At 48.5% G+C, this 12,455-nt stretch overlaps 1 protein-coding gene across 1 annotated transcript in view; it reads left to right on the top strand.

The window, feature by feature from the left end:
* The window catches only part of RORC (RAR related orphan receptor C), a 90,586-nt gene extending 81,980 nt beyond the window's left edge, over positions 1–8,606 (top strand). Inside the window, exons 6-11 of the mRNA XM_053368943.1 lie at positions 635–756; positions 2,936–3,068; positions 5,288–5,395; positions 6,165–6,275; positions 7,070–7,179; positions 7,583–8,606. Of these exons, the coding sequence (XP_053224918.1) occupies positions 635–756; positions 2,936–3,068; positions 5,288–5,395; positions 6,165–6,275; positions 7,070–7,179; positions 7,583–7,747 (749 nt within the window). The 3' untranslated portion in view covers positions 7,748–8,606. The remainder of the gene's footprint in view (positions 1–634; positions 757–2,935; positions 3,069–5,287; positions 5,396–6,164; positions 6,276–7,069; positions 7,180–7,582) is intronic.
* Positions 8,607–12,455: the final 3,849 nt, after the last annotated feature.

The raw sequence follows: 12,455 nt of genomic DNA on the forward strand, positions 1-12,455 counted from the left end.
GGGGACGTCAGGACCGGGGGCAAGATGGCGGGGTGGGAGCAGGGACGGGGGTCCAGAAGCCAGGAGTCCGAGGGTCAGAGAACCAGGAGCCAAGAAGCCGAGGGTCCAAGAGTCAGGAAGCAAGGAGTCAAGAAGTCAAGGGTCCGAGGGTCAAGAAGCAAGGAGTCACAAAGTCAAGGGTCCGAGGTTCAAGAAGCAAGGAACCACAAAGTCAAGGGTCCGAGGGTCGAGAAGCAAGGAGGCACAAAGTCAGGGGTTCGAGGGTCAAGAAGCAAGGAGGCACGAAGTCAAGGGTCCAAGCGTCAAGAAGCAAGGAGTCATGAAGTCAGGGGTCCGAGGGTCAGGAAGCAAGGAGTCACAAAGTCAAGGGTCTGAGGAGCAAGAAGCAAGGAGTCACAAAGTCAAGTCTGGAAGACCGCCCAGTGTTCCATGTTTGTCCCGGTGGGCGGATGGAAGAACAGGGAATGTGCAGGCTGTGATTTGGGTCGGAAGCACACACACACACACACACACACACCCCGCCACTTCCCCTCTTTTCCGGTGGGGCAGGGGAAGGAGCCAGAGGAGGAGGGGGAGTGGCTAGCCGAGTCCGCGCAAACCCTGACCTGTCCGCCTCTTCCCCGCCGTTCCCCAGAGCACCTCACGCAGAACGTCATCAAGTCCTACCGAGAGACGTGCCAGCTGCGCCTGGAGGACCTCCAGCTGCTGAGATGGGAGACCTTTACCCGGGAGGAAGTGGGGAGCTACCAGAAAAAGGTGAGGGGGCTCTTCTCAGTGCTGAAAGGCTCCGCCTCTTTACTGTGTGGGGTATTGTCTGTAAGCTGTCTTATTATTATTATTTATTGACTTAATCAATCAATCAATCTTTATTACGGTCCAGAGGCTGGAAGGGGGTGACCGAGGGGGGGCACCTAGTAACTCTGGTTTCCACTCAATTGGCGTCACAGGTGTGGTGTGGTGGTTAAGAGCGGTAGACTCATAATCTGGTGAACCGGGTTTGCGTCTCCGCTCCTCCACATGCAGCTGCTGGGTGACCTTGGGCCAGTCACACTTCTCTGAAGTCTCTCAGCCTCACTCACCTCACAGAGTGTTTGTTGTGGGGGAGGAAGGGAAAGGAGATTGTTAGCCGCTTTGAGACTCCTTAGGGTAGTGATAAAGCGGGATATCAAATCCAAACTCTTCTTCTGAGCACTCAGTTTTTGAGCAGCTGGCACTGGGGATCACTTTGCATCTGGAATCCAAGAGTATCATTCTGGTTTCAGCTTATATCCCACCATATCCAGTGCAAACACAGATCGAGAGCACATGGCGTAAATTCCACAGTTTCCTTTAATGGTAAAGGTACCCCTGACCATTAGGTCCAGTCGCGGACGACTCTGGGGTTGCACGCTCTTCTCGCTCTATAGGCTCAGGGAGCCGGCGTTTGTCCGCAGACAGCTTCCGGGTCATGTGGCCAGCATGACTAAGCCGCTTCTGGCGAACCAGAGCAGTGCACGGAAACGCCGTTTACCTTCCCGTCGGATTTATCTACTTGCACTTTGTGCTTTTGAACTGCTAGGTTGGCAGGAGCAGGGACCGAGCAACGGGAGCTCACCCCGTCGCAGGGATTCAAACCGCCGACCTTCTGATTGGCAAGTCCTAAGCTCTGTGGTTTAGACCACAGCGCCACCCGCGTCCCTACAGTTTCCTTTACTCCCTGCAAATTAAGTACCCCAGTTTGCCATTTTACATAATGGGAGATATGGATGCCAGAATAGGCTCAAATGAAAGCCTGGAAATAAAATTCCCAATATTAAGAGATCTAAAGGAAAATAATGCCCTCTTTCTAAACCCACCCCCTTGTAGACATCCGAAAGACTGTCAAATCAACTATGCCGGCTTCTGCCTGAATTTTTTACAAATAAGTCTTGACCTTATCATTGCTAACGGGGCGTTCCCCGGTGACAGAGAAGGCAAGTACACATTCATAAATACAAATAGAGCCAGCATAATAGACTATTGCCTCACTAACAGGGAGGCTTTTGAATCAATTAAAAAATTCAACATTAATAATAGGACTGAAAGCTATCACCTACCTCTAATCGTTTCCACTACTGGCCAAACTTCAATTCAGCGCTCTTAGGTAAAACACGAGGAAATAGATAAAGCAAATGATCCAGCATTGCGCAGAAAAAAATGGACACCTGAGATCGCAATTGCAGCTGAGAAGAGATGGATTTCACAAACTGAAGTTAAGACCAATTATAATTAGCAATTTATCAGTAGATTAATAAGCCCTGACTGCTTACGAAAATCTCATTGAGTCCTTGCAGGATGTGGTCTCTGTCGACATAAACTCAGCCGGCAAGCCTGCTATTGAATTTATATACCACCCTATACCCAGGGGGGTCTCAGGGCGGTTCGCAGAATTAAATCAAGGCTTCTGTGACTGCGCCAGTTCTGCAGATTGAGCCAGCCGAGTGGGCAAATTGGGGGGCGAGGCGATCTCACAGGTGAACTAGCCCCAAGCCCTTAAGGGCTATTATTTATATACTAATGGTAACACCCCAGACTTGGCGCGATTCCTCTCCCTCGCTGCCAACGCCACCGTGCGTAAGCATTCTGCTGCCATGCGCTTAATTTGGTGGAATGCCTAAGCCGGTGTGGAATGGGGTGGTTTGGGGCGAGCGAGAAAGCTCCCTTTGATTTCAGCCGCTCCCGTTGAGTAACGAGTGATCCTTTGCTCTGTGTGTGCCTTGAATGACTGAACCAGTGACTCAGCCTGGCAGATGGGCCAGGGAGGCGGGCAAGTCACCTCTCAGCGCCAGCCTCAGAGAGCCTTGGGATGAATCCCTCTCTTTTGCTTGCTCACTGTGATTTACTGCTAGCTTGTTCCTGTCCCTATAGTGGGTTTTCCCTCCCACCCCAATCTCTCTCTCTCTCTCTCTCCTTCCAGTCCATGGAAGAGATGTGGGAGCGCTGCGCCTGCCGCATCACCGAGGCCATCCAGTACGTGGTGGAGTTCGCCAAGCGCATGGACAGCTTCATGGACCTGTGCCAAAACGACCAGATCGTGCTCCTCAAAGCGGGTGAGGAACGGAGCTTCTTTGGGCGGGTCGCAGTTAGGCTTCTGTAGTCGCCGGACATTTTATGGAGCGAAATCAGCTGAGAAAGAGAGAGGAGAGTCCATGTGGCCCAGGAGCTTAAAATCCTCATCTCTCGTTCCCATCAATATCACAGACTGACACAGAAGAGAGAGCCTTTTCTGTGGCTGCTCCCAGATTGTGGAATCCCCTCCCAAGAGAATCTATTTTTTTATATACATTTTCATTAATTAACATATTAATTAACATTCATACAACAGAACTTATACAATATTTTTTGGACTTCCGTCAACACCTCTGGTGGTTTTCCATTATTTATCACATATTATGCATTTCTTAATTTCATATTGCCTTTAGTATCCTTAACTAATAATTCTCCTCATTATCTTTTTTTGCAATATTTCAAATAATTCACCTTGCAAACCTACTAGCGTATTCTGTTCATCACAATTACTTTTCAAATAGTCCGTAAATTTATTCCAGTCTTCTGAGAATCTCTGGTCCTGCAAGTTTCGAATCCTTCCTCTTAGTTTACTTAATTCTGCATAGTCCATCATTTTCATCCTCCAATTCTTCTTTCGTCGGTAATTCTTCTTGCTTCCTATTTTGTGCCAATAGTATTCTTGCTGCAGTCATTGCATATAAGAACAACTTCCAATCCTTTCTATTTATATCATCTCCTACAATGCCAAGTCAAAATGCTTCTGGTTTCTTAATAAATGTATATTTCAGCATTTTTTTTCCCATCTCATTGTAAATCATTTCCCAGAAGCTTTTCCCTCCCAAGAGAATCTAAACTGGCTCCTTCTTGGTTATATTTCTGCCTTCTGGCTAAAACCCGAAGACAGACCTTTGGGAAACGAGAAGGAAGCAGCGTGAGGCAGGGAAGTTTTTTGTTTGGGGAGAGAGCAGAGGATTTAGGCCCAAGTCTGAGATGAGTTTTGAGTTCCTACTATGGCAACGGTCATAGAATCCTAGAATTGTAGATTAGGAAGGGGCTACGAGGGTGATCTAGTCCGACCCCGTGCAATGCAGGAATGAATCTTTTGCCCAACCTGGGATTCGAACCTGCAACCCTAAGATTAAGAGTCTCCTGCTGTACTGACTGAGCCATCCCAGCTCACGTCTGAGGGCTAAGGCGTTTGTGCTTCTTCCAAGTCTCCTCTTTCCCGAATCTCTTTATCTGCCTTTTTACTGCTGGCACCCAGGGTGGGAGAAATATTCCATTCGTTCTGTACACAATCCTACCCAACTCCCAAGAAAATAGCACTTTTACAGCCGCTCTCGGAAATTCGCAGCTCTCTGGATTTTGTAGCGTAGTTAAACAACGCGCACATGCACACCCCACAAATTGGTTGTCTACAACACAGTTTTACTCGAGAGTAGACCCACCGAAATGATTGGAACCACGAGCCCGCTCTGAGGAGGACAAGCAGTGGATGCAAACCCAATGTATTGGGGAGAAAGTTTGGATTAAAAATGGGTATATTTGCAAAAAATAATACAGTGCAGTGTATTGTAGTATTAAATTGCTTGAAAACATATTATGTTGGGCAAGGAGAAAGGCAAACATTAATATGCTGACCTGATTCAGTGAAGATGTTTTTTAAAATCTTAAACTACAGACAAGAAAAGCCTCCAAAGATCACACTTTCCAAGAGCAAATTTTGGAATTTATGAAAGATATTAAGCAGGGTTTGCCGAGTCTTGCAATTGAGGTCAGAGCACTGTCTCCAGGAATTTTAAAAAGACTTTGGAATTTTGCGCAAAGACCTCCAAGAGGTTAAAACAGAAGTTGCAGGTTTGCAAAAAAGGGGCATTAGAGATTGAAAATGTTCAAATTACAGATTTAGAAAGATTACAGGAAGAATCGCAATCTGCAAAAGCTTTTTTACAGGTTAGGGAAGCTGATTTAGCAACGATATTTTTTAAAATCTCAAACTGGTGAACAAGGTTGGAGGAATGAAAAACTGATACTAACTTTGGGGGGGGGTCTCTTCCCACTCTAGTCCTGGGAATGAGGTGTTGGAGTCCCCACTATCTCCCCACCCACCCTAAAAAGGGGCGCCCAGCTTTGCTGCCCCCCACATTCCAGCTCCCTTCCAAAGGCGAGGCCGGTTTTGAGAGAAAAGCCTGCACCTTCCTATTTTTGCTTCATCCTTGCCTTTTAAGTCTTTATTTTCGTTTTGCTTCCACCCCTCCAGGTGCCATGGAAGTAGTTTTGGTGAGGATGTGCCGTGCCTTCAATTCTGAGAACCGGACGGTCTTCTTTGAAGGGAAATACGCCGGCCCAGAGCTCTTCAAATCCCTCGGTACGACGGTGACCATCATCTCAGGATGATAGACTAAAAAAATGAATGAGCCCGCTATGGGTCCCAAGGCCGATAGTTGAGCCATCGAAAAGGAGTTGAGGAAAGGGGGATAAGTCTTTGGAGGCGGGGGTTTGCCAGGGTGGAGCAGGCCGTGCTTTGAGCTCTCGGCTTGGCCTACCTCGCAGGTTTGTTGTGGGGATTTAATGAGGGGTGGACAGACCCACGTATTTGCCACCTTGAGCTCCGGGCAGGGAAAGGTGAGATATGAACGCCCCCCAAAAAAAAAATTAGTTGTAAAAAAGGAAATGCCCATTAAAGCTAAGTGAAGCTCTCTGATTACCAAAAAGGCCGATAATTAACTGAGAATGTATCTCTGCTACTCTCTCATGTGGTGTTTAACTTAGATTACATGGGAGGGGTATTCAGCTGCAAATCTCCATTTTGCGGGAGTTGTCTTTGTTCTCAAGCCGCCTTGTGCTGATGCTTCTCTCTGTGGAGCTTCAGGCTGCATGGAGAGAAAGAACTTTGATTTCAGTTCTGTTTGGATTTTACATTTCTAAGAAGATGTACCTGTGCCCGGACAAGTACACGATTTTATGCAACTATTTGAATGTATCGCTGTTGTTATAAGTCTGTTTTGAAGAAAGTTCTGCTCGATTAAAGCTTTGGAACCTAAATAAATAAATAGAGATATGAATGCACTAATAAATAGGTTGATTACCTTTTTGCTGTTGTCACTGATCCAAGTCTCCCCTTCCTCTGCCTCCAGGATGCAACGAGTTGATCAACTCCATCTTCGACTTCGCTCACAGTCTCTGCGCTCTGCACTTCTCCGAGAACGAAATGGCCCTCTTCACGGCGCTGGTGCTTATTAACTCAAGTAAGAGGCTGCCGATTCATCCTGCGCCGTCTTTAAGGAAGTCGCTGGAGGCAGCAGAGGGCGGGGTCCTTGTGGCTGGGAGGGGCCACCTGACTTCAGCTCCCATCATGCCCCGGTGGAGAAGTCTGTGCTGTAATCTTTTTGCTACACTTGCACTTTCTTCCCCCTACTTTGCCCCCAAAGGATCCTGGGAGTTGTAGTTTACTTACAATCCTTCCTAGACTGCCCTACGTAGCTGCCTTAAATATACCAGAGAGGTCACTTCCGGTCTGCTGCAGGAGGCTAATGGCGGCGAGCTCCATGTCATCCGATTAAAAGATGACATGGTCCTGGCAAAATAGGGCTTGAGGGTGCCGCCAGGGCTCGGCGCACCCCCGAGAAACCCCCCACAGAAGAGTGGGGACTCTAGGGTTCCACTGGAGCAAAGAAACTCACCCTCCCCAGAGACCTCCCAGAGAGGTCAGACCAAGTGGTTTGATCTCAACCGAGTGATTATACTTCTCCGCAATGTAGAGAGGCACTGAGAAAATCCAGTGGTGGGGGTGGTCTGGGAGACTCCTGAGGGCCGGGTAAAGAGCCCTGGAGGGCCTCATCCAGCCCCCAGGACTGAGGTTCCTCACCACAAATGTTGATGTTTGCTTTGAAGAGCCGGTTGATCTGCATGTTCAAAAGAGGTCAGGTGTTGTTCGGGTTTCTTGCAGACAGTTCACTGCTCACCCCAGGCGAATTGTAAGCCGGCCAGCTTTCCCAACAGCCGCAATGGACTCTTTCCAAGTTTTTGTCCTTCCTTGCAGATCGTCCCTGGTTGCAAGAGAAGAGCAAGGTGGAGCGTCTGCAGAACAATCTGGAGTTGGCCTTCAGGCACATGTTGCGGAAAAACCACCGTGAAGGCATCCTGGCCAAGGTGCGTATCTGCTGGGGACTTTGCTGGGTGCGAGAGAGAGAGACTCCCTGTCTTAAGCACCTCCCCTCCCTCCATTAAACACCTCGCCTAGATCACCGGCTAGCTGTACTACTTGCCTGCCTGCTTGCCGGCTATTCTATTATCACGCTGGAGTTGATGCTGCCACCTATTGGCAGCTACACAGACTGCAGCCTGATGACAACCTTACATTTTTTGTCTATAGGAAGATATATCAACCTCTCCCTCTTTGCCTGCCTGCCTGCCTGCCATTCTGTCGTCATGCTGGAGTTGATGTGGCCCCCTTTTGCCAGCTGCGCAGACTGCAGCATGACGGCAGCCTTACATTGTTATGTATATAGGAAGATATATGTAACCTCTCTCTCTCTCTTCTCGCTTCCGACAGTTGCCCCCCAAAGGGAAGCTTCGAAGCCTCTGCTGCCAGCATGTGGAGAAGCTCCGTTCCTTCCGCCAGATGTACCCTATCATTGTCCACGCCGTCTTCCCGCCCCTGTACAAAGAGCTCTTTAGCGCAGACTGTGACCCTCTACAGGGAACAGCAGGGGAATAATCCCCCCGCTCCCAGCAGGGTGAGGACCCTCTCTCTCTCTGCCTTTCTCCAGCTTCTCCTCTGCAACCGGCGCCAGAGCGGGAAGGGGCAGGAGGTGGTAATCAAGACCAAAACAATCCTGCTGCCATCTTTGCCTGCCCAAAGCGGAGCAGAGCAGCTGGAGCAGAACGCCTGGGTTTTGTGTTTGAAAGATTCCCCACTTCTGACACCAGCTTTGGTACGCAACCTTGACCACGCCTCTTCGTCCCTGGATAAGCACGGAGCGAGCCCACACTAACCCCTCACAGGAAACCGCGGGGCTGAGGGACTAGGCAACGTGTGTGCGGAGCGCTTTGGAAAGCATTCGGAAGTCTACCGCTGTGGAAGCTTAAAAGTATTAAGTAAGGGGAGGGTCTTGTGGACAAACAGCACTCCTAGCGTGAGGAAGCTCTCGCCGTGACGAAGTCTCATTGGAGGGGCAAAGTCCAATTAGCTGCCCACGTTGTAACGCCGTGGCCAAAATGGCCGACTTAGGTAGCCAAGAAATACCTCATTTTTGCTGCCTAATGGCACAAGACTCAACCAAGCTGTTCTGTTTGTGTTTTTTCTTGAAACCAAGTTTTTAAGAAATAATATAATATATATATATTGTGGACAAATGTGATTCTATAAGATAGATCTCTATTTTTCAGTGTCTGTCCACTTCTGTATTTGATAACGAAAGAGTCTCTTGTCTTTTTCTCTCATTGTGTGTGTGTGTGTCTCTCACACGCAGACTGACCTCTCGGTTTAGATTCTATCTCACCAGCAACTTCCAAAAACCAACAACGCCCCCCAAACCTCATATCCTGCTGCTTTTGCTTTCTTTTAAAATGGGAGGGGGGAATATTGGCACATATGCACCAAACCCAAATGCTTTTGGATAACTTTTGCCCAAGCGGTTTCCCGATGAACCGGAGGAGTTGCCTGGGGTTACCTCACGTCAAATGTCTCGCGAAGCCCATGCCACCTTCTGCTACGCTCCTTCTGTGCTTAAAACAAGATTGGGCACAAAAAGGTCGACGGAAGGATGTCGACAGGTTGTGCGGTTTCTGTGAGGGAAGGGAGGAGGTCAGGCTGGCTGGGGAGAAACCACCCATGTGGCTTAAGCACAGAAGGGGCCGTCGTGTTTATAGGACAGCAACATAAATGGAAACTGAGGCTGGATCGGGACTGGTTAGCCCAGGAAGGAGGGGAATAGCTGCAAAACTTGACTTGAATTAACCAAGTCACATTTTTCCGTAGCTTCCTCACCACCAGCAACTGCCAGTCTTGCTTAACCAGCCCTCACAGCTTTCCTTCACCCCAAACCACACCTGCACTTAAAAACCTTTATCAGTCTTGTACCAGTTTAACATTTGCCTCAACAAATTCTGGGGATTGTAATTTGCACAGAACAAATTCTGGGGATTGTAATTTGCACAGAAATGGGAGGCGTGTGGAAAATTCCTTGTCTCTTCTTCCAGAAGGGGGTTGAGAAGGGGGAAACTGTTACCACTGGGCGATGCAAACCTACCTTTTCCTAGTATCTTTTGTTAGGACTGTCTCTCAGTTAAAGTACGCTTAGTCAGTTTGTTGTATGGGTTTGGATCAGCGGATTAAATCCGCCTATGAATTACGTGAGAGGTCAGAAAGCAAAAATAAAAGCAAAATAAAACCACCAGCCTCCCTTTTTTGCCCACGTGTTCCCCACACGTGTGTGTGTGTGTTGTGTGTGTGCATCCCAAAACCTCTCTGAATCTTATTTTTAAAAAGTTCTGCTGGTGACAAACACCACAGGGATTCCAAGGCTTATTTCTGAAAAGGGTATATTTCCATACTATAGTAATAATAATAATAATAATAATAATAATAATAATAATAATTTATTTATACCCCACCCTTCTCAGTTCAAAAAAACGGGCTCAGGGCGGCTAACAACAAATTTAAAACACTTAATTGATGCAACAAAAAACAGCATAAAGTACAGTATTAAGCGTGAATAACAATAAATTCAGAATGTACAAGAGAGCGAGAAGGGTCACATTTACACCACACATTTGAAGCACCACAATGCCGCTTTAAACCTTTGCGGCTTTCCCTAAAGAATGCTGGGAGCTGCAGTTTGTTCAGGGTACCAAGAGGTGCTAGCGCTACATTCCCCAGAGTCCCCTGTAAAATGGATCTTGTACCTCTCTGTCGGGAATACGGGAGTCTCCTCGCAACTCTCAGGACGCGGGTGGCGCTGTGGGTAAAACCTCAGCGCCTAGGGCTTGCCGATCGCATGGTCGGCGGTTCGAATCCCCGCAGCGGGGTGAGCTCCCGTCGTTCAGTCCCAGCTCCTGCCCACCTAGCAGTTCGAAAGCACCCCTAAAGTGCAAGTAGATAAATAGGTACCGCTTTATAGCGGGAAGGTAAACGGCGTTTCCGTGTGCTGCGCTGGTGCTGGCTCGCCAGAGCAGCTTCGTCATGCTGGCTACGTGACCCGGAAGTGTCTCCGGACAGCGCTGGCCCTCGGCCTCTTAAGTGAGATGGGCGCACAACCCTAGAGTCGGTCACGACTGGCCCGTACGGGCAGGGGTACCTTTACCTTTACCTTTTACCTCGCAACTCTCAGCGCCCTTAAAAAAAACCCCTACAGCCCCCAGGGTTCTTTGGGGGACACCATGGCTTTTTAAAGTGGGGTTGTGGCCTAAGTCCCACAGAACCCAATGGACTTTATTTATTTCACCATGATTCTAAGCTTCAGGCTGGCAGGAGCCGAATGTAAATTATTGCATAAGACTGTCGGGGGGGGTCAGCCCTCCTCTGCTCCCAATTAACCTCCATCTCTGCAAATCATTGCATAGCTTTGCACAACCACCGCCTCCACTTTCCCACTTAACCTCCGTCTCCTGAGCTCAGTGCTGAGAGGGGCACATCACCTAGGTCTCAGGTTTGGGTCCTGAAGTCTCAGCGAGTGGGGCGTACCTGGCCTGGCAACCATAATGGGGAAACATCTATTGGGCTTCCACAGGGGCACCAACTTGAATAAAATAAAACGCCGGGGGGAGGGACCAGGTAAGCCCTGCCAAGCATCACTGACATGGCGCACACACACATCATTTGAATGACCATGCACTCCACGCCTCAGAGTTGATGACCACACACATAGGTGATTTTGTCTACCTGGGTTCCACCGTAACCAGCAACCTCTCCATCGATGCTGAGCTGGACAAGTGTACAGTGGTACCTCGGGTTAAGTACTTAATTTGTTCCAGAGGTCCGTTCTTAACCTGAAACTGTTCTTAACCTGAAGCACCGCTTTAGCTAATGGGGCCTCCTGCTGCCGCCGCACCGCCGGAGCACGATTTCTGTTCTCATCCTGAAGTAAAGTTCTTAACCTGAAGCACTCTTTCTGGGTTAGCGGAGTCTGTAACCTGAAGCGTATGTAACCTAAGGTACCACTGTATTGGCAAGGCAGCTACAGCAATGGCTCGTCTCTCCGAAAGGGTCTGGTAGAATGTGATGCTTAGCGGCCAATACCAAGGTGAAGGTCTAGCAGGCTTGCATGTTGAGCGCGCTGCTTTGTGGTCATCAGACATGAGGAACTTGAACCTTCCAAGAGCAACACTTCAACAGCTTCCACATTCACTGTGTCAGGAAGATTTTGGGCAGGGCAGAGTCTCAAAGATGCTCTCTGCTAAGCCCACATCCCCAGCACGTTCACACTGCTGTCTCAGCAATGTCTGTGGGAATGTTCAGGGATGCAGGAGAGGATATATTGTTTGATTATAGCCTTTCCAACTTGCATGAACAAGTTCACAATTTAGCAGAGTAACATTCCCCCTTTTAAACACACAGCGGATGCGTTTGCTCAGGCTTGCTAAAGCCTCTATAATAACTGTTCTGGTATTTTCCCCTTATTCCCTCATAAAAGATAAGATACGACACAGGCTTCTATAAAAGTATAAAAAGAGTTTACAGTGGTACCTCGGGTTAAGTCCTTAATTCGTTCTGGAGGTCCGTTCTTAACCTGAAACTGTTCTTAACCTGAAGCACCACTTTAGCCAATGGGGCCTCCAGCTGCCGCTGTGCCACCGGAGCTCGATTTCTGTTCTCATCCTGAAGCAAAGTTCTTAACCCAAGGTACTATTTCTGGGTTAGCGGAGTCTGTAACCTGAAGCATATGTAACCTGAGGTACCACTGTACTCACATTCTGTTCACAATCGGATCCCAGAAGGCAGACTTATCTTAGAAAAGTAACATACACCTGGAAACTATCCCATAAAGAGACAGTCCCTTTGTCCTCTCTTGGCTGGAGGCCAAGAGAGCATCTTTGGCTAAGCAGATGTTGTTTCTTCAATGCATGTAGTCAAAAAGAGAGAGATGGCTGCCCTGCCCTGTTACCTGCACAGGTGAGGCCACGCCCACCTCTAGTCCCATGCAGAGGAAGTCTGTCCCAGCCCAGAAGGAAACAGGAAGTTTACCTGCTGGCTGGACAAACATTCCTCCCCATGTGTAAACAGGTTCACTCTAGGAATGTTGTACTTAATTGGATTAATCCAAAATGCAGCAGCTAGACTGGTGACTGGGAGTGGCCACCGGGACCACACAACACCGGTCCTGAGAGATCTGCATTGGCTCCCAGTATGTTTCCGAGCACAATTCAAAGTGTTGGTGCTGACCTTGAAAGCCCTAAACGGCCTTGGTCCTGTATATCTGAAGGAG

This window comes from Podarcis raffonei, chromosome 16 (genome assembly GCF_027172205.1).
Source record: "Podarcis raffonei isolate rPodRaf1 chromosome 16, rPodRaf1.pri, whole genome shotgun sequence".
NCBI classification, from domain to species: domain Eukaryota; kingdom Metazoa; phylum Chordata; class Lepidosauria; order Squamata; family Lacertidae; genus Podarcis; species Podarcis raffonei.